At 44.3% G+C, this 20,741-nt stretch overlaps 2 protein-coding genes across 2 annotated transcripts in view; one reads left to right on the forward strand and one right to left on the reverse strand.

Moving 5' to 3' along the window:
* Positions 1 to 13,176: 13,176 nt before the first annotated feature.
* Positions 13,177 to 16,875, reverse strand: MPV17L (MPV17 mitochondrial inner membrane protein like; the record flags this gene model as incomplete). Its single annotated transcript, XM_080354101.1, has 4 exons — positions 13,177 to 13,356; positions 13,523 to 13,552; positions 14,762 to 14,832; positions 16,560 to 16,875. 4 exons carry the CDS (start codon positions 16,873 to 16,875, stop codon positions 13,177 to 13,179), a joined length of 597 nt encoding a protein of 198 aa, XP_080210227.1.
* Positions 16,876 to 18,935: 2,060 nt separating this feature from the next.
* The window catches only part of PDXDC1 (pyridoxal dependent decarboxylase domain containing 1), a 30,901-nt gene continuing 29,095 nt past the window's right edge, over positions 18,936 to 20,741 (forward strand). The window contains exon 1 of the mRNA XM_080353820.1: positions 18,936 to 19,013. The gene's annotated coding sequence lies outside the window, so the exon portion shown is untranslated. The remainder of the gene's footprint in view (positions 19,014 to 20,741) is intronic.

Below are 20,741 nucleotides of genomic sequence, written 5' to 3' on the forward strand. Positions count from 1 at the left end.
ATTCCATTGGTCTCCAAAAATGGCCTTTCTTTCGTTCTCTCCCATGACCTCAAAAACTAGCATGGTGATTTACTAAGAAGTCTCTTACAACTAGTTACCACAGAATAAGTCTATTAACAAATTTTTGGTTTAATTTTCCAGTTTCATTAGAACTATGGGTCTGCTAAGGATGCCTTTAAACTTCACCCTCAGGCTGCTCCATTCAGTATTACATAGCTGCAGTATGGGGGAGAGAAAACCCCTCTTTCACCACATTAAAAAGCGGGCAGCTAGGTTTTTCCATTTTTATTTTCTTTTTGTTTCTTTCTCTTCTTGCTGCAGTTCAGATATAACCAAGGTCACGCATAATGGCATAATGGCTGGTACAAAGTAGGAGGCTCTGGGAAACTTCTCAGTTACAACAAGCTGCACACAGGCCTGGGATATTTTGCTCTTTTGTTTACTCATTTCATTCCAACCATAATACACTTTATATGCAATTCCAAGTAGCTCAGCAATAGTTCCATTCCTTAGCTCCATTTACCTTTTACAATTTAGAGATGTCAAAAAACAGTATAAATCAGTATAATAAACATAAATCCATTATTCTGTTTTCCTATACCCAAATCAGTTAATATTCTAGCAACTTTTAAATACAACCTCTTCCAAATTCACATCTATCATACCATTTCAACACTTTAAATGCTTTTCTAACAATATAAGCAATTACTCTAATGTGTAAGGATGCATCCTAAGGGGGAGCAAGGTGGAACTTTAGCAGTGGAACCAGTTCCCATTTTGTAATTATCTTCCCAAACAAGATTCTTTTGGTACCAAATATGAATATGCAAACTAAAATACTGAGCTCAGATGTGAAAACCAAATACCCAGTTCAAATATGCAGATGGATCACAGTCACACTAATTTAAGACAATATCTCAATTTTTGCGTTGCACCTTTGGGCCGCTCACTGCTCAGCCAGGTGGAGGTACCGCTGGGTCTCCCTGACAAAATAGATCAGTGCGCGCTGGAGCCCCATTGGCACCCGCCCCCCCGCCGCCACAGCCAGCTGGACTGGGCAAGGCCTTTTTTTTCTGTTTTGTTTTGTTTTGTTTTGTGGGTTTTTTTAGTGTCTCATATGGTGCACTACAGCTGCTATTCCAAAACCAGGGTTCTTTACATGGTGTGCATATGGAAAAGCCAAATCCAGCACACCGAGATGAGACATAGCCTGTCACAGAGTTGCGCAAGTCTGAATGCTGGAATAAAGGTAGCATGCTGGAGAGAAAAATAACAGCTACTACACGCAAAATTTTACCATCACATTCACGCAGTAAAGAACTAAATTACTCATGATCTTCTGTATTATCACAAAATGCACACTTTGAGTCAACGGATTCTCATGATTTAACAGACTGTGAACTTATTGTACCATATAGCAAAAGCCTACCAAAATTGCAACATGCTTAAACCGATACCCACAAAGAAAACAGGTTTAATGAGGAAAGCATCTTGCAGACTTCAGCAAGTTTACTGTGACCTGTGTGTTATCAGTTAACTCTCTCTCAGCTTGTTGACGTTCAAACCGTTCCAGCTGTAAAACTGTCTGTAATGACCTAATGATCTCTTGTAGAGATTTATTTTGTCCTGCTCTTAAAAACACCTTAAAAACAACATTAATTGCAACAAAATTCTATTCTCCGCACACTTTTCCCAATCATATAACTTAAACAGCAGCCAACACTGATTTCAATATTTAACAAGATCTTCCTTCCTTATAATTCTGAGTGCTTTCCTAAGTTTTAAAACACCTCCCAATACTGATTTTTTAGGAACACAACTGAAAACAATTATTCCTGACCCCATCTTGCAAGTAAAAACCTTGAGAAGAGGGAGGGAGGGAGGGGGAAGAGGGGAGGAAGGCACAGGGCTGGTTGCAGCGAGAATGGGAAAAGCGGGGAGAAGGTTTTACGGCACACTTAAAAACAACTAGTAAAACAATTAACTCACATTCCTGACAAGCTGCTTGATTTTCAGAGAGGCAATACACAGGAGCACATAATATGTAGAGTAAAACTTGCAAATAACATGTTGATAGCAAACATTAGCGTTCTCTACTGCTAATCTCAACACTAGTGCTTCCTTATCTTCTAAGTTTTCGACCTGCTTACTGATGGCCTCTTGAAGATGGTCAATAAATTGCATGTAATTCTCATTGGGACCCTGATTAATAGTCACAAATGATTTGGCTGCTTTGTCGGTTTCAGGCACCTTTATCATAGCTTGATATGCGAGGTCTGTTGACTGCCTCAGGATTTCAGAAACTTACCGTGCCTGTAGTTGTGGTGTGTCAATTAATGTCTCTACCAAGAGTTGGGGGATACCTGCCCCTTTCAACGAATCCCCATCGTTCCGTCCTAAATGATCTATAGCTGTTACATTGCATAGGTCTAATTTTGCTTGAGTCTTTCATAGTTTTTATGCTGCAGACTCTCATCCGAGTTATCAGATAACGTGGACTTGAACGGTGCTGGAGAATCATTAGTAACAGGGAGGTTCGGGGTTTAGAACAGTGGTTTTTTTGTTTGTTTGTTTGTTTGTTTGTTTTCAAATCTAGCCCAGAGAAGCCACCCCCCTCCACTGTCTCTGCATGTTCCCGTTGCTCTTTCCTTCCTCTCAAAGTCTCTAGCAACAAGTCCCATGTTGTTAACCATTCAGTTGTTTCTTTTGCATCTTTCAGTAGTGCTTTGCCCCATAGCAACATAGTCCTTTGTAAAGTAAATTCCAGAGGGCTAATACCCTGCTTCTTCAGAAGCAACTTCCATGCAGATAATACAATACCCTCTTCTTTAGATAAGTTTCCCCATGTTCCCGGTAGCTCACCTACTCCTTAGCGAGGTGTCTTTTCAGCGATTCGGATCTTCGGCAGCTCTCCTCGCCTGCTCTATCAGCTGTACCGGGCTCCGTCTCCACAGCTCTTCTTCGGCTGTTCACAGCTTCACGCTGTCTCCTTGTCACGCGAGATCCTCTTCAGGCAGGATCACGTCGGGGTCACCATATGTCATGGTTGAGACGGACAAACGACACAGACCAAGTTCTTCCAGGATGAAAGTAGTAGATGCCATTTATTGCCACAAGTGAATTTTTATATAGTTTTACCAATTCCTGTGTCTCTTCACTGTTGGTTACAAGTTACAGCAGTAACATCTCATTGGCTATTTTTGCTATCATTGATGTTACTCTTCTACTCCCTTCTCTCTCACGGGTACAACTTAACATCTCCGGACACTCCTTTACTCCCATCTTTCTCACGGGTAGGCCTTCATATCTTCAAGGCTTATTTCTGTTCCCATGCCCTCCGTCAGGGAACCCACGGACCCACTGTAGTCCCCCACATTGGGCTCTGTTGGGCTTTTGCAAGCTTTGTCAGCATCTGTCGGGCCCTGTCAGGGTCTGTTGAGCTCTGTTGGGGTTTTTTGGGCTCTGTCAGGCCCTTGGGGGCCTTTCAGGCTCTGTCAGCCTCTGTAGAGCTCTGTTGAGCTCTATCAGGCTCTGCCGGGCTCTGCAGGGCCCTGTGGGGTTCTGTCAAGCTCTGTCGGACTTTGCTGGGCCCCATCAGTCTCTGTCAGGCTCTGTCAGGCTTTGTAGAGCTTGTCAGATTCTAACAGGCTCTGTCAGGCTCTGTCAGGCTTTGTAGAGCTTGCCAGATTCTGACAGGCTCTGTCAGGCTATGTCAGGCTCTGTCGGGCTTTCGCAAGCTTTGTCAGGCTCTGTCGGGCCCTGTCAGGCTCTGTCGAGCTCTGTCAAGATTTCTCGGGATGTGTCAGGCTCTGTGGGGCTTCATTGGGCTTTGTTGGGCTCTGTCGGGCCCTGCCAGGCTCTGTCAGGCAGTGTCAGGCTTTGTAGAGCTTCGTTGGGCTCTGGCAGGCTTTGTCCGGCTTTGTAGAGCTTGTCAGATTCTGACAGGCTCCGTTAGGCTCTGTCAGGCCCTGTCGGGCTCTGTCGAGATCTGTCAGGATTTCTCAGGGTCTGTTGGGCTTTGTCAGGGTCTCTCGGGCTTTGTTGGGCCCTGTCAGGCTCTGCCAGGCTTTTTGGGGCTCTTTCACGCTCTGTCAAGCTTTGTCAGGCTCTGTCAACCTTTATTGGGCTCTGTCAGGCTCTGTCAGGCTCTGTCAAGCTCTGTGGGGCCCTGTTGGGCTCTGTCAGGCTCTGATGGGCTATTTTATGCTCTGTTGGGTTTTAACAGGCTCTGTCAGGCTTTGTCAGGCTCCGTCAAGCTCTGTTGAGCTCTATCAGGCTTTGTTGGGCTCTGCGGGGCAATGTGGGGTTCTGTCAAGCTCTGTTGGACTTTGTCAGGCCCCATCAGTCTCTGTCGGGCTTTGTTGGTCTCTGTCAGACCCTGTTGGGCTCTGTCGGGCTCTTCAGGCTTTGTCAGTCTCTGTCGGGCTTTGTCGGTCTCTATCAGACCCTGTTGGGCTCTGTTGGGCTTTGTTGGGCTCTTCAGGCTTTGTCAGGCTCTATCGGGCTTTGTCGGGCTCTGTAAGGGCTTTGTCAGGCTCTGTCAGGCTTTGTAGAGCTCTGTCAGTCTCTGGTGGGCTCTGTTGGGGTTTGGCAGGCTCTGTCGAGCTCTGTTAGGTTCTGTCAGACTCACTGGGCTGACACACATTGCTGCTATACTCATGAATAATTTTGTTTGGGGGTTGATTCACATGTTGGAGTAGATAAAACCTCTGCATCAGTTTTAAAATTGTAACACTGAAAATTTCTGTTATCACTTCTCTGTTTTTTCTGAGAATTGCAATTAGCTAACAAATTAAAATGAATTGGACGATGTTTTAAGAGGTCTTCAGAGCTCTCTGGTCTTTCTCTCTCAGCTGTGCTGCCCAGGGATATGCCGTGATTTGAGCACCAGACGTGCTGGGAGAGCCCTTGTTGACTGCATAGCGCTCCATCTTCACTGGTTTTGGCCTTTGAAGAGGGAAGCCAAACAGAGCTGTGAGTCAAGCAGAAGAGCTGGTGGCAGCACTCTGCACAGCTGATTTTGGGTGACAGTGCAGCTGCCTGCTGGAGTGGGCTGGACTGACTCATAGAAGTGAGGAACACAAGTGGGGGAGGAAGATAAGAGCCCATCTGGGATCTGGATGAGAGTTGGGCTCAGGGAAACAGGCTGATGAGGTAGAAGGGCCTATTTTTGGTGGATCTGAGGACTAGTTCACTTCAATCCATCCCTACAAATTTTTTAGATAATTATAATCCAAGTGCATTGTTTAGAAGATAGAGGAATGATCCTAGAAATGGTTGAATATTTAAAGCTCTGCATTTGTTAGTGTGGGAGAAAAACAACCACTAGCTAGAAACCTGGATGCAGGGAGTTTACTTACATAAAGCAAAGAATGTAAAAGGTGATTTATTCTAACTAGGAAGTTTTCACTTGCCCATTTTGAAAAAGTCACAAAATCCAGTAAGGGCCCAGTCCTTTTTTACTCAAGCAAAATCCCTAATGGTAATACAGCTTGTAAATCAGCTGGGGAAAAATGGTCCTTGCTTTCAAGCCTCTCAAGCATCTTAGATTTCTGAGCTTGAAGTTTTCAGAGCTCTCTTGCATTTATGGGCACATCTGGTGTATCAGAAGGGTTTTCTAAAGCTGCTTTGTGGGTCTGGGGTGGACTGCATTGAAGGTAAACATCAGGGTTGTTGTTCTTTGTCTGGCAGTACAATCATTCTAACAAAAAATAACAGATTGCTAAAATTCTACTCAGGTTTTTCACTGATTTATCATTATAATAAAAACCTGCAACTCAGCTGATGAAACAAAATGCAATTAAGTGGATTATGGACAGTTATTTCATTTTGTATGTATAAATATTCAGATCCATATCTAGAAGGGACAGAAGGGACACTGTGCTCATGTAAGTTGACTGCTTGCATAACACAGGTCATGTGACGTCTATGAACCTGTCCTATAATATTTTCTTGAACACCAAGTCTTGCTTAAGAACAATGTATGTGTTGGAGCAGTTACTATAATTCCTTAACATTTCATGTCACGGTTGATCGTATGTCCTGTGAAAATACTCCCTCTTGAATCTTCATCCCTCAGCTCTTGTGGTCCTCTGTAGTTCCAGATCCTTAGAATTTCCTTGGTTACTCCTGGTACCTCGCACATCCTCCGACCCTGCATCCCACAGGCTGTTTCACCAGCACATGAGGAGTGTGGGGGTGTCAGCCTCCACACCTTCAGACTGCTGTGCTGCAGCCTCTGCCACCTCTAGGTCTCGATTGCCAGCCATATGCAGGTACAAAAATGTCTGTCATAAGAGGATGAGAGGAAAATGTCTTTCTGATGACAAACCTGACAGTCAAACAGATTTTAAAAGGCTTCATGATGCTTCCTCCTCGGCATGATCCTCTGCAGCAGAGTTGCTGTGGGATGAATTACACTGAAGAATCTACACAAGCCCTTAACATGATCAGTTTGGTGTAGGGCACCATTCACAGAAAATAATGCCTGCAATAATGGGTTTTATCTGTGCTTGAAATTCAGCCAACTTGGGACTTCCTCAAGGACCCAGCTTTGTCTGACGGTGTGAGCAGCCATCAGAGTTCCTGGGTCATAGCGCAGTATGAGCTTGTCTGAGGAAAGGGGTCTTCTGGTATCATCAGTTCAAGTTCCCACAGAACATCAGGACTGTGTCATTCTATTTCTTACACATCTGTATTATCACTGTCCCTAAAAGACCTGCATTAGGCCAGAGTAAATCAAAGAGTCATAATTAAATACGATCTATTTTTTAAGAAGGGGAATGGGATACCTAAAAATCACAGGAAGATCCTTGATAGAGAAAATACTTTCTTGCTGTAAGCTTCCACCTTCACTTTTGTGCTAGGACCAAAGAGGTCTCAAGCTCATGGTTCTGCCATTCTGCACTTGAAAGATCTGCTGTAGCACAGCCTATGCAGAATAAGGGCCTGGATCCATACACCAATGCAAGTCCTCATTACATTGTTCTCTTTTTTATGAATCCCACCTCATATTTAGTTGGTGCCTTTTTCATATTTATTTCTTTATTTAGAATTACAGCCCTTCCCCATACTAACCATTTATTTTAAAATATTTTTAGGCTAAAGTAACCTAATAAATAATTCACAACAGTTGCAGTAAAGTAACTAGGATGTTGCTCCTTTTCCACAGCTACCCTACACCTCTGTCAGGATAGAAAAGAGCATTTATAGCTTAAAAGCAGTGTCTGTCATGGGCAGGGCAGGCATTCGAACAACTTTGTTAAAAAGGCAAATGAGGTGCCTCAGATTTAATGTCATGAGTCTGAAGTATGACGGTGATTCAAATATTTGAGTGTTTATAAGTATTTCTACCCAAACACCTATTAAATGTTTTCTTATTCTGATTTTTTAACTTTTTAATAGTGTTTCCATGAGAAATATTGTATGAATGTAGTGCTGGTTTCCATATGTCATTAACTGTTTGATCGAACATGCACCCAGACTATATATTCAACTTATTATTTCTGCAAAGCTGAATTTCTAGTAGAGCTATGGAAGCAAAAGATGAGCATTTAATGGCAAATTTTAGTGTGCCACTAATTATTTGTTAGATATTACATGCTTTGTAGTGTCTAGGTTAAACTATACTATTTTGTGTCCTAGGACACATTTTTCTAGGGAAATTTTATATTTTTTTAAAAATCCCTGAATATTGCTGCTTATTATTTAACTTGCATGCAATAAATGTTAACCGGCAGCACTGGAGCTACAGCATCTGCCTATCTCCTATCCAAATTTGGAGATCCGTCCTGTGAAGTTAGGTCTGACCTAGTTAATATTTAGATAACTCTAAGGAGGAGGACTTAATTGCTTTTCCATCTCAAATCAAGAGAGAGCCTTGCAGAAATGAGCTCCCAAAACAGAGTCTACGCTGGACATGGGTTGTTAAACATTTGGCCAGTTTAAAATACGTTTCGGTGAAACTGAACCGATAAATCAGTGGGCTGTGCTCAGCTATGTCAAGTTTTTATGTGTCTGTGTTGGACAGTCAGCTCTGTAACTGTGCTGAGCCTATTTGTAAATGTTCCTGGGGGGTGAGCAATAGACACCACTGCAGCTGGCACAGTACGTGCCACTAATTTAGATTTATCTCACTTGTTTTCAGTATAGAAGGTCAGAAAGCACAGCACAAATTCATGTTTCTCTGATCTCTTCCTTCCAATTTTGTCCTAGTAAACTCCTTCTACATTCACTCTCCTTTTAAGGTACACATTTGACAGGAAAAAAAGCTGCTGTAGCATCTGTCAGATATGTTACTAATACCACGGGTAATGAAGTCATCCATGGAAGAGTCTTATTTTTGGCATTTGGAGCCAACTCCAGGGCTATGACTGGACTGTCATGCAGGTGAATCACTATTGTGCAGGTGGCTTGTGTCTTAGTGACAGGTGGTCAGAGCTACACAGAAAAACAGATGTTTGAATCCAGTACATTTAGATGTCGAGATAAATTGGTCTGGGCCATTTTAGGAGACTCACAAACACAGCTGACAATAAGTAATATATCAGTGTGTGTATGGGCAGGCCCATTTTAAAGTAATAAACACACTGTATAAAATTCGCAAACCCAGCAGCCTCCATCCCTCTCTCAGGGCCTGAGCCTCTCCTCATTTCACTTAGTCCAAAATGTAAAGGTGACTTTCTGTAAGTCTCCATTTCACCTACACAAGTTTGAATTTAACACAGAGAGCTCAAAACTGCTTACGAGCTGTGAGGAACACGAAAAGCCTGTGTCAGCATCTCACTGATCTGCTACCCTCGCATCCCAACATCCATGCCCATCGCTGCCATGGAGCACTGCGCTGCCTCCTTCACGAACTGGAGTTAGAATCTCACAGCCCTATATTCCGAAAGGGTTTCTTTATGACTTGAATTTCTCTCCAGATTTGGCCTTCAGTGACAGAGAACCCATATTACATTGTTTTTTCAACTTCTGTCCCATAACAGTAAGCAAAACACTACGTATTACTACAAGCACATTCATTACTGTGTGATGACCGTTATGAGCTAGATGTTGAACTAATGCAAAATCCTTTGGTGTTACTGGTGTATCATGGCAAATCAGCAGCAGCAAACAGTCTTATTACATTTAGGTGTAAAAATATGTGATGCATGAAATGGAAGTATAATAGTTGAACACCCTTTACTAGATAAGTAAAGGTGTTTTTTACTTCGCAGAGAGATATAAGCAACGGTAAGATAAGAATACCACAGGGAATCAGGCTTTAAGAGGTAGATTCCTCCAGGTCAGCATAAAACAAGGGAAAAGACTAGAGGTGGAAAAAGAATAATTCATCAAAAAGTTTATATTTTCTTTTCTAAATATTTAAGCAATGAGAAGAAGGCTGCTTTTCTGACAAATCAAATAAGTAATAGTGCGAGGGTTTATTCTTGTGCTCACACGCAGTAAGTGCACACCTTACTTATTGTGAGATATTTTATATACTGATTCCAGGCAAAAATGCTGTAACTTAATTTACCCTGCTGCCAAATTATATCATATAAAGGGATACACAATTCAGAAAGAAGCTGACACTTCCTCCACAGATAAAGGATTTCACATGGTGTGGAACTTTGTATGCATGGTTTGTGAGTCCATCTGGGCCAGACACTCTGTTTATCACAGCTTACGCATTTCACTTCTGTTGTAGCTAGATGAAGTACCGTAACAGAACTGGGAGAACCACAGTCCCCCTCTTCCTGTACCTCTGGTGCCCCTGAGAACTGCTGTGGCAGTGGCACATCCCTCTCTGTGAACTGGAGCCTTCAACGGGGCTCCAATGGCTCTTTTGTGGGACCCGGAGGTGGCTGACAGGGTCGTTAGCAGAGGAGAGGCCCAGAGAAGCTTCTGGAATGCCCACAGCCAGGTCTGATCAGACTACAAAACAGGGTTCCCACCAAAGATTCCCTGTGTGTGGTCTTCTCGGAGCAGCAGGTCTGCTGAGCCGGAGCCCTGCCCTTAGACTGGAACCTAAGGAAACTTCCCGGGACTGGGAGCGCCTCACCTCCTTATTTGGGTGAGTGATAATTTTCTGGGTATGTCCTTGCCTAACCCAGGCAACTGATCGTTTACCCTGGAGTCAGAGCGCCCTGCTTTGTTTCTTGTGAGTGTGTGCATGCACACTGTGGATCCTCATTATTCTCATTTTGCTGCACCCCAATAATCTCCTCAAATGATATCCAAACCTTTATTTTATGTTATCAGGGTGCTAACTAATTGTATAAACTCTGTTTCTAGTCGGTTTATTGGCTGCACTTTTCTGGCCAGACTAAAGTCTGTTTTGGAACTTGTTGTCCGCCTAAAACTGCCTTTGGGGTGCCTCCGTGACAGGAATAATAATATCTTATTAGAATGCTAAGGCTAGAAGGATTTAGATAGGTAATAAAATTTCATAAAAATACAGACATAATTTCTTCAGATTCTCTGTTATTTTTGAAGTCTTTAGATACCTTTCTAGAAGACGGCATGAGACTCAACATCACTGGTTTGATCCAGGAAAAAAATCTTTGCTCTGCATTACACAAGGATTCAGACTGAATGATGTCTTCTATCCCTGCTGGCCATGAAGTCTATGAAACAGAATTTTTCAATTTGAAACCTTTCCATAAAGCTTCCTCCTCGTTCTAAATATACAAGAAGTTACAGCACGGAAGGAAGGTGGTGTCTCTCTTCCAGCTGCAGAACACTTTACTCCTTCAGCCCCAAATCCTCTGAACAAGTGCCCTTCCCCAGAGCATCCCACACAAACTTCAGTATGGACCCCAGTGTTAACCTCTCCTCTCTTTAAAAGTTTTTGTATCTTTTTCCTGCCTGAATTCCTCAGCTCCTTCTGCGGAGGTATTAATCATCTAAACAGATAATTATATTATAGCTTTACCCCTTTTTAATAAAAGAGAAATTAAATCCACTGGCTTCAGCATAAGGCTTTGAAGATGGGAGTTCTGTTCTGAATTTGTTCAGAAGGGGCAGATGACTTGTAACCAGCTTTTAAAGCGATTCAATAATCCCTGCTTATCTTTTACTCTGCTGCTGTGTTAAGGTCTATGACATCAAATTGAGCTTTTTGCTGCATATAATCCACAAAGATCCCATCAGAACTTTGTATAAAACCTGGCTTTGTTTATACACACAATAGTTAGATAGCCAAAGAACAGCTTTAATGTTTCTTAAGCCTTTGCAAAAACACAGACATTTTTCAGTCAACTTGAAAGTCATTATTTCAGTCAAATTCAAGTATTTCCTGCACATCTCCCTGGGTTTGCACTAGCAGTGGAGGCAGCAGCACAAGCAGAAAGTGTTGGCACTTCCAGCAAAAAATCAGCTGCATAGATCTCAAAGGTCATGCTATACAGAGAACTTACCGTATTGATACGGTAACAAACTACGGGCAGTTTAACCTTGACTGCAGTATGAAACTGGTTATTTTATGCTGTGTTACTGGATGGTTGTTTCTGGTGTGAAAAAATGAGAGAGGCTTTCTGGTGAATTTTCCAAGCCTGGACAGATGTATTTTGCATACCAGCTAGCACAGGAGGTACATTTGCATAAAAGATTTGCAGCAGAAAAATACATTTTGAAATTCTCATTTTATCAATTTCAGATTCTACATCTCCATAGCGCTCCAGAATAACATGAAGCTGGAACTGCACCTGATGTAAATGTCTTCTCATCCCAGTTGCTCTCAGGGAGGACCCATGATGTGAAAATGTCACTGGAATACATGCCCAGTAGTCATTGGCAGCATGTTCCCTCCCTTCTGAGCACCTACAGGACATAGAATTCTCTTCATCTTCCTGGTTATGGAAATCTGTATGTTCAGGGAGCAATAAGAATAGTGCGATTCCTTGAAATAGTCATAAAGCGCATATGACTTTTTGAAAGGGTGGTGGAGAGACATTAGGACAAGTCTTGCCCATCTTTTATTCTTTTATCCTTTTTTTTTTTTAAGAAATTATTGAATTACTAGAAGAAGTAAACAAAAGTTTCTATATGTGTCACACAGGGTCAGACTAGATGACTTAAGTTGGACATCCAGAGGTCCTTTCCAACCTCAACCACTCCCTCAGCCTTTCCTCACACGGGAGATGCTCCACTCCCTGCAGCATCTTGGTGGCTGCGCTGGACTCTCTCCAGCAGTTCCCTGTCCTGCTGGAAATGAGGGGCCACAACTGGACACAAGATTCCAGGTGTGGTCTCCCCAGGGCACAGCAGAGGGGCAGGAGAACCTCTCTGACCTACTGACCACCCCCTTCTAACCCACCCCAGGTACCATTGGCTTCCTGGCCACAAGGGCCCAGTGCTGGCTCATGGTCACCCTGCTGTCCCCAGGACCCCCAGGTCCCTTTCCCCTACACTGCTCTCCAACAGGTCGTTCCCCAACTTATACTGGAACCAGAGGACAACACAAGCTCAGCACAGTGTTTGCTGAGTTGCTGTCGTGCAGGAGCTGCATACAACAGATGATTCCACCAACTGTGAATATGCCGCATCCACACTGAGGAACTCCGACCCAAGTTAATTACCTTCATTCTCCCAGTTAACACAAAAGAGGTGCCAATGTATTTCAGGCTTGTACATCCTATGAAATATTTAATTTGCTATATAGGTTTTCATGTAGAACAAAGCAAGTTTGCCCCTATAGAGATGTGGTCCCTACAAACACAGGACTTCTGTTTTCTCTGAATAAAACAGATTCAATGCCACTTTTTAGATAAGAAAACCAATTTTTTTTTTCTGCAAAAACAATCTTGCACTGATAACAATTGTGAAGCCCAACAACTGATGATTTAATATTCTATTCCTCTTTATCTAGCAATTACAAGTTGCTTGAAAATTAAATTACAATTAATACTTCTCCCCAGTAAGGCAGTCTGACATGATGTGCAAATGCTTACACTGCCCTGTAAGTTGGTTGTCCCCAGAAGAGATGGGCTGGCAGCATGAAAATAATTAAATGCCAATAAACAACTGGCCTCTTTTATGAAAAACAGATAGGTACAAACACAAACTGTTCCACTGCTTATACTAACCAACAAATGTTGAGATGTTGAGATGACTAAACACAGCAATGAGGCTGCAGGGTGGGTTTACTGACTTCCATAAACTTAATTTAACAAGTGTTCAGAACTAAAGTTCTTATTTCTCTGATGATTCTTCATCTGCATTGAGCTTCTCTCTTTGGAGCCACATCAAGGCTGACTTTGCTGTGCCATCTCCGCTCTGCTGGGAAAAGCAAAGGAAGGTGGCCCAGACAAAGCCACAGAGCCCAGAGTAAGCTGTTCGCAGGTGAACGGGCACCAAAAGGAAGTTGGACAGCTGCGGTGGAAGGAGAGAGAGCTCAGTTAGTGCTCCAGGTATGGTCTGGTCTGCCACCTACACACCCAGCACCTCCACGGACCTTTCACTGGCTTCGATACACCAGGAACGCATCGGATCAGAGTTTATGAGGAAGAAAGGCTCGCTGTGCTACCCTAAAACTCACCTGCACAAAAGGCCAGTACATCAGTCCCGTCTGAAATGAAAATGAACCATTTGTTATTCTTATGGGCTTGAACCACAAAGATTCATCTTTTCTTACCACATTTAGAAAAGGCTAAAACATATTTGAGTGAAGTTAATAAAAACTGTTCAAATGTAAGTCAAGTTGCTTAACTTACAGGCTGCACTATTAAACTTCTAATCATTGTCATGAGCCGCTCTGCTAGGAGTTTCTCAAATGTATTATTCTAACTCATTTTAAATACAAAACTCTAAGCGCAGTTAAGCCTTCATAGTAACCTGACATCAGATACATAACCACATTTACCAGATGGGTGAAAAAATGTTTAAATATGTGAACATTTGTTCAAGTCATGAATGAAAAATACCACTGAACACTATTTATTTCACACTTGCAATGCTCCTTCCAGTTACTCATACATGTAAGGCCTTTTTGCAAAAAATAATGGATAATTTACTCATAGAACATAAGGTCAATAGAAACCTTATCTTTTGATAGGATATAGTCGGCACTGTTTTCAGAGTCCTCCTCCTTAGGAATAAAAATAATCCTTTTCTATCCTACCTATATAGTTCCACAGTGTGAAGAAAAATCTACGTTACATCAGTTTCTCCATTATATTTTTTCTGCTAACCTATATTTCTTCTTGTGCCTGAGAAATCTTTACAGTTCTTAATTTGCTCAGCTCTGACATAGCACAGATTTTTTTTTTCCTGTAGATGTAGAAATGCAAACCAAAACCAGCTATTTTTACCAAAGTCTTCTTAAAACAAGGAATTGTGTTTCTGAAAGTGAGAAGACTGTCACCGAAAAGTACAGGCTGAAAATTACTCCTAAAAAAGATATCTCTGTAACTAATGGTTTTAACAGGTTTTCACAAAAGTGCTGTCAACAGTCTTGCTACCTAAACACTTGTGTATGGGTACTTCTTAAGATAAAATATAGTACAGTCTTAATCAGGGTTGTACTGCAGGGTTCTCATTCAAACAGAGACAGGTGTTCTGTGCATAAACATTGTACATTTTTAAATGGCATCATTCCACCCATCTGGCAGCAGTGCCTGCTGCAGCCTGCCCTGACTTCAAATCACTGCTGGTACTTCAGCTTCCTACACATAACCAAATAACGAACTAAGAGAAAGGCTGTTGGAGGAAGGAATATTTCAAAGATTTTATCCTTTTTTTTTTCTTATTTAAGAGACAAAAAAATTGCTTGCCTCACCTTATAGGTATTCCAAAATTTCTTTCTACAGTCTGCAAAGATGTCCTCTTTCTTCTGAAGGATGCTCATACCTAGTGGCAAAATATTTACAACAGTCAGAAAAACTGCAAAGATTAAATGTTCACTTTTTTGAAAGATCTCCACAGCTCTTCTCAAAATATAGCTTTGAAAGAAAAGCTGGTATCATTACAAAGTTAAAATACCATTCTGGCTACCTAATAGTGCTCCATCATCTCTCCCCACCATTTCCTGGGCTCTCTCAGGGTTGGCACCGCAGATCAGCTGAATACCCAGTACAGATGGTGTATCACATCTGTTCCATGGCCGTGGAATACTGTTACCAGTGCTCAGGCAGTGGAAAACATCTGGTCAAAGTACCTGTTACATCCATGAGATACACAGAATAAGACATTCTGCACACTGCTGAACTGCCAGAAGTGGCTCAGATCCTTGAAGGAGTTTAGTTGCCTACAGACCACTAAAGACAGTGGAAAGGGGCACCTATTTTTTCTTTTATTTTTTTTTAATTTTGGCCATAATCAACATATTATTTTTTTACCTTCCCAAATACTGACATCAAAGCCAAACTCTAGAATTGACATCAGAACAGTTTCAAAACCTACTTGTTTAACTCTCCTCATACAGCATTCCAAAATTTTACATAAATTGTAGTTGATCTGAACTCCTTTTGATTCTAGGAATACACAACCTCACAACAGGCTCCCACCATTACACTCAAGATCAAAAGAAAAGTGGTATGACATATTAGACACATGCAAACTGGAAATAAATTAACTGAATTAATTTCCATCCCATGAAATATCGTTTAAAGGGTTTAAAATAATAAACCTTTAAATGATGTTTCATGTGATGAAAATCCTCAGGTGTCAAATTAAGACTACATCTTTCTAAGAGATGCACAGCTCTTCAAAGATCACCCACCTCAATGGGAAGATGTGACCTACATTAAGCAAAAGTATCAGACAACATGCTTTAATGAATCAATCTAAAATCGAAAGTGCATAAGCAGAGGCCCAAAGTTGCTTGGGCCAACTGAGGTATCTTTCTAGATATTTACACTCCATGAGGTTACCACCATCTCTCAGCAGATATATTATTTTGCTATTACACCATACTGTTTAAATTAAGTTAAAGTTAAACGTTTAAATTAAATGAGAGCTTTGTTTCACACTAGTCATACCTATTATTTTTCTTGTTCCCACATGCTTATTTTTGAAATAGATACCAGTTTTCTCTAAAGTATCTTCTTATTCATTAGCCTATATACTAATAGCAGCATGCTGTATTTCTACATATCCACACAGCAGAGGACGGTACAGTTTATTTGCTGAACTATTTCCTGACACGTGCAGCGGTTTGTGTTTTGGCAACGAGACAGCTGATGTTGAGAACAGAGCAGAGCAATTCCAGCAGACACGACTGGTAGAATCATCGGGAGGTGCTTTGAATACGTGCAAATAACGACGAGCCCCGGGCCCCGCCGAGGCAGCGCTGCGGATGCGTCCGAGCCCGGTGCCGGTGGTGCCGCGGGGGCTCTCCAGGGCACCCCGCGGGCTCTCCAGGGCACCCCGAGCCCGCGGGCCGCCCAGCCCCGCACCGGCGTGCTCCGGCTGCGGGAGGCGGCTCTCGGCCAGCCCGGCGCGGGGATCACACAACCGCCCCATCCCATTTAGGGTGAAAAGCTCCGCTTTCGGTGCGCGCTCTCAGGACCGTACCCAGCTTGCGTGCGCCGGGGTTTCCCGATCGCCATCACGGCGATGGCAGTGCCCGCACTCACCCGTGTAGAAGCCGAAGACGGCGGCGGGGGCGCCGAGCAGCTGGTCGCAGAGCACCTTGCCGAGCACGGCGGCCGGGCGGCGGCCCGGCAGCGCCCGCTCCAGCGCCCGCAGCCAGAGGTAGCTGAAGTTGCCGTGGAAGCCGAGGGCCAGCAGCGCCACCCGCCGCGTCTGCGCCCAGTCGGGCGGCTGCCCCCCCCGCCGCCGCCGCCACAGCTGCTGCGCCGCGTCCCCCGCCGCGAAGAGCCCCCCGTAGAGCAGCACGTTGCAGAGCCAGGGGAAGCGGCGCACGCCAGCGCGGAGCAGCGCCCCGGCCATCGCCCGCCGCCTCTTCCGCCGCCTCCTCCTCGCGGGCCCGCCCGCCGCCGCGCCGGTGCCGCCGCCGCCCCCGCTGTCATTGTGGTCCCCCCGCCCCGCAGGGCTGCACCTGCCGAGGAGTCATCTCCGCCCGGCCTGTGCCTGCCCGGGAAGGCCGACACGCCCCGGCCTCCGGGAGCGCTGGGCACCGGGGCTTCGGTTCGGGTGATTGTGAGTTCGCTAGGAGGAAGGAGGTCACTGTGCCTCCTGGGCTTTGGTCTAGATGCACCATGCAGTGTTGCTGCAACAATTAAGTGAAGACTGGGCACTGTTTGCTTATTATGTTTTTAATTATTTCCTTGTTGCTTGCTTATATGAGCAGCTGAGCACCTTATGGCTTTTTCTTTTTGATTTTGCTGTTGTTTTGCAGCTGATGTATGCCTGCAGTTCCTGGACTCCACATTCCGCTATTGTGACAATTCAAGGAGAAAGCTGGCAGTGATGTATGTTTATTCACGGGACTTGTGTACACAGCTCTGTACACACAGACCCATTACCACAAAGCGGATGTGAGATTACAGCTGTGGATCTTGGGTGCTGCCTTGGCCATGGAGCACGTCTGGGAGCTTCCTCTTGGCCCTGGCAATGGGCCCAGCCTGGACCTAGGGAACCATAGGAGGTAGTAGTTCAGTCTGTGTCCTCGTAGTAACTGGAATTAACATGTTTGAAACTGTTGTGAAATCTTGCAGGAACTGCTGTAAATAGGGATGGATGGCTTGTAGATTGAAATATATTTTAATCACAAAGTAGTGATAGAGGGAAATAACTAACACTTTAAGGGTGCCTAGTTTAGAGCTTTATGTAACCAATTATGTTAAGAAAAAACAGAACCTCATTGAATGCCAAGATAAGAAATTTTACAGCACCTAGGTGTAAACTTGAGGAGACGAGATAATGAAGATTTACAGCAAAGAGGGGGGAACCAGTCTGATTTCAATCGACTTGGCAGCTTGGGTTCCAGTCAATTCAACATAATGAGTAACAAGTTCGCTGTGATGAAGCTGAAGGAGCCTTCATCCAAAGACCCCTCCTCAAGACCCCCAGATGGCACTGCACAGGCACAACAGGGAAGGGTCAAGGAGGAGACTATGGAAATCATTACCTGGGACTCATTTTAATGAGAAGTGGGGAAAGCTTATGAATAGGTATCGGTGTTCCTGGGGTTATTATGAATATGTAACACCTTACTGTATTTAAAGACAACTCTTATTGTTAGAAGGTGCGCATGAATGGTGGAATGATCCCCTTTGTGCCCGACGTCGAATAAACATACCTGCTTTATAACCTTGCGAGTTGTAAAGTTTTATGACTTTATAGGTTGTAAAGTTGTTTCCGCGTGTCAGCAGAGCAAGCTGCCCAGCACCCGAGGCGCTGTGTTGTGTCCGTGAGCTATCCTTGCCAGCCTGGCATCCAAACGCATAGACACGGCCGGGGCAGAAACAGGGTATCAGTGAGCTGTGCGAGTTGTGCTCTTAAATAACATAAATGGCAAAAAAAAAAGAAAAGTACAGCAAAATAGCTCCTGCTTGGAAGAACAGAAATAAAGCTCTGCAAAACAGGGTTTGGCTGTCTGGGGACCGCCTGTCCAAAAGGTTTTGGTGCCACTGGAACAAGCCATGCAGACCGCGCTGACAGCGCCAGGGAGGCAGCAGAAAGGCCTGTGAAGGCCGGAGCCGGGTACGGGGCTGCTCGACAGGCAGCTGCGGGTATTCGAACCCGTGGCCGAGCCACCGCGGCGCAGCGATCACTCCCCAGGACGAGGCCGGGGCGGCCGAGGCCGCTCCCACTGCGCAGGCGGCAGTGCCTGTCATCACCCACGGCGTTCTCCAGGACTGTTCCACCAGCTGGGGCGGGGGGGCAGGAAGCGGCAGCGGGCGGCGCGCGGCTCCGCTGCCCCGATCCCCCCCCGCCCGCCTGCCGCGGTGGTCTAGGCCGCGCCGCGGGGCGGGCCCGCCGCCGTTCCCTAGGTGAGCGCGTGCCCCGCCCTTCCCGCCGCCGCCTCGTCAGCGCTGCCAGCGTGGAGCGGCTGGGGCGGAAGTGCTGGCGGGGGGCGGTGCGCACCGGGGAGCCCGCTGGTCATGGACGTCTCGCTGGAGAAGGTCTGCGGGGCGCGCTGGGGCGGGGGCGGCCTGGGGCACCTGCGGGCGGAGGCGGGGTGGGCCCTGAAGAGCGAGCAGGCCCTAGGGGTCACGGTGGAGCAGCGCCGCTGGGCTCAGGTGAGGGGGCCGGGGCTCCAGCCCGCGGTGCGCGCTTGTGCCGCCGCGTCTGAGTCGACTTCACCTCACGAAGCCCCGAGTGAGCGGCTGCGCCCCGTCTGGCGGGCTCGGCGCGCTGTGAGCGCCGGCTGCTTCTAGAAAAAGTCTGAACAACTCTCGGGAAGTGTTTTAGGAATGGGTTGGTTGGTTTGTTTGTTTTCTTAAAAAGAAGATGGAGCTTGTTTCCTGGGAATGTTAGCAGGATAGTAGACAAAGTACTTCGCCTTATTTTTGCGGTTTTTACTGAAGGTATTTGCGGCCCTGTGTTTGCTCTCTTCTGTCCAGTGTATTCTCCAAAGCATATATTAGTTGTATAATATCTTAAGTGACGAAACGTGTTTTACCTTTGTCAGCGTCAGTCAGAAGCTGGTAGGTGAATTTGTGCGGCTGTTCACGGCACCTGCTGTGCCGCGGGTCACCTGGCCTGGCAGTGCGCGTGGAATTATGGCTGCTCGCACACCCCTCACTGTGGGGCTCCCAGGACTATACATTGGAAGTAATGTATATGTCATGTGTTTAAGAGACACTAATACATGCCTCCCTTTGCATCATTTACCAAACACAGTATGCTCAGTTTTATGTAATGTTTGGAATTGGCCAGAGAAGTTGGAATGGGATGTGCTCTAGTAAAATGAATAGTAAGGAAATCCAGAAGGTGTCTTTCTAATGTGGTAAATGAGTTGGTAGCAAAATGGTTTGATATGTTCCAATTCATGTGAAGAATACTGAGAGTATTTGGTTGCCTTTAAAAGCTTAAGTTCTTTACTAGTGCTGACAAAAGTTACAGTGACTGCTGCTTGCTCTGAAAAGTTTTAATTATTTAAGTAAAACTTAATGGAATATACTGGTTTGGAATGTTGTCCTTTATCAACTGGACTCAAGCAGAATAATGTTACAATACACCCTTATTTAAAGAAGTCACATTAGTCCAGGGCAAGTGATTTTCCTGTAATACTGACAAAGTCCTTGTAAACTTTGACTGGATCATCGTAAGAAGCAATAAAAATACTGTGTAAGAATTAAATACTTAGATTTCTTAATACAATAAAAGTCCATGTTTTTGTTATTGATATTCTTGATGTAAGGAACAGTCTATAATGGTGATGGTCCTATGAAAACTTGCCTGTCTGTTTTTTTTCAATATATACAAATAAATAGATGTGTCTAAAGAGTTTTTTGTTTTACTTCCTCTTGTTTCTCATGGCTTTTTTGGCCACATATGATAAAAACTGTATAATAATATACCATGATACAACTAATACATTTTAGTCACTAAAAAGTTAGTGTCCTCCTGAAATAGTTTTTGGTTAAGACAGTACAATCGGCACTTTATTTACCCTTGAGCATGATCTATAATAAGTCTTCTCCCTAAAGAAATTTGAAGTTCATCCAAGTTGAGGTGTTTATCCTCAGAGAATGTGCATCCACTTACCTTGTGCTTATTTAAGCATTATCATAATATATCTGAGAGTGTCTATTATTTTAACCCTGGATTCTCTCTTCCTCAGTTATTTATACATGTAGTTTATTGAAATGTACTTTTAAACTGGTATTAAAATTAACCAAAATTTT

The sequence above is a fragment of the Nesoenas mayeri genome (assembly GCF_963082525.1).
Source record: "Nesoenas mayeri genome assembly, chromosome: 15".
Classification (NCBI taxonomy): Eukaryota; Metazoa; Chordata; class Aves; order Columbiformes; family Columbidae; genus Nesoenas; species Nesoenas mayeri.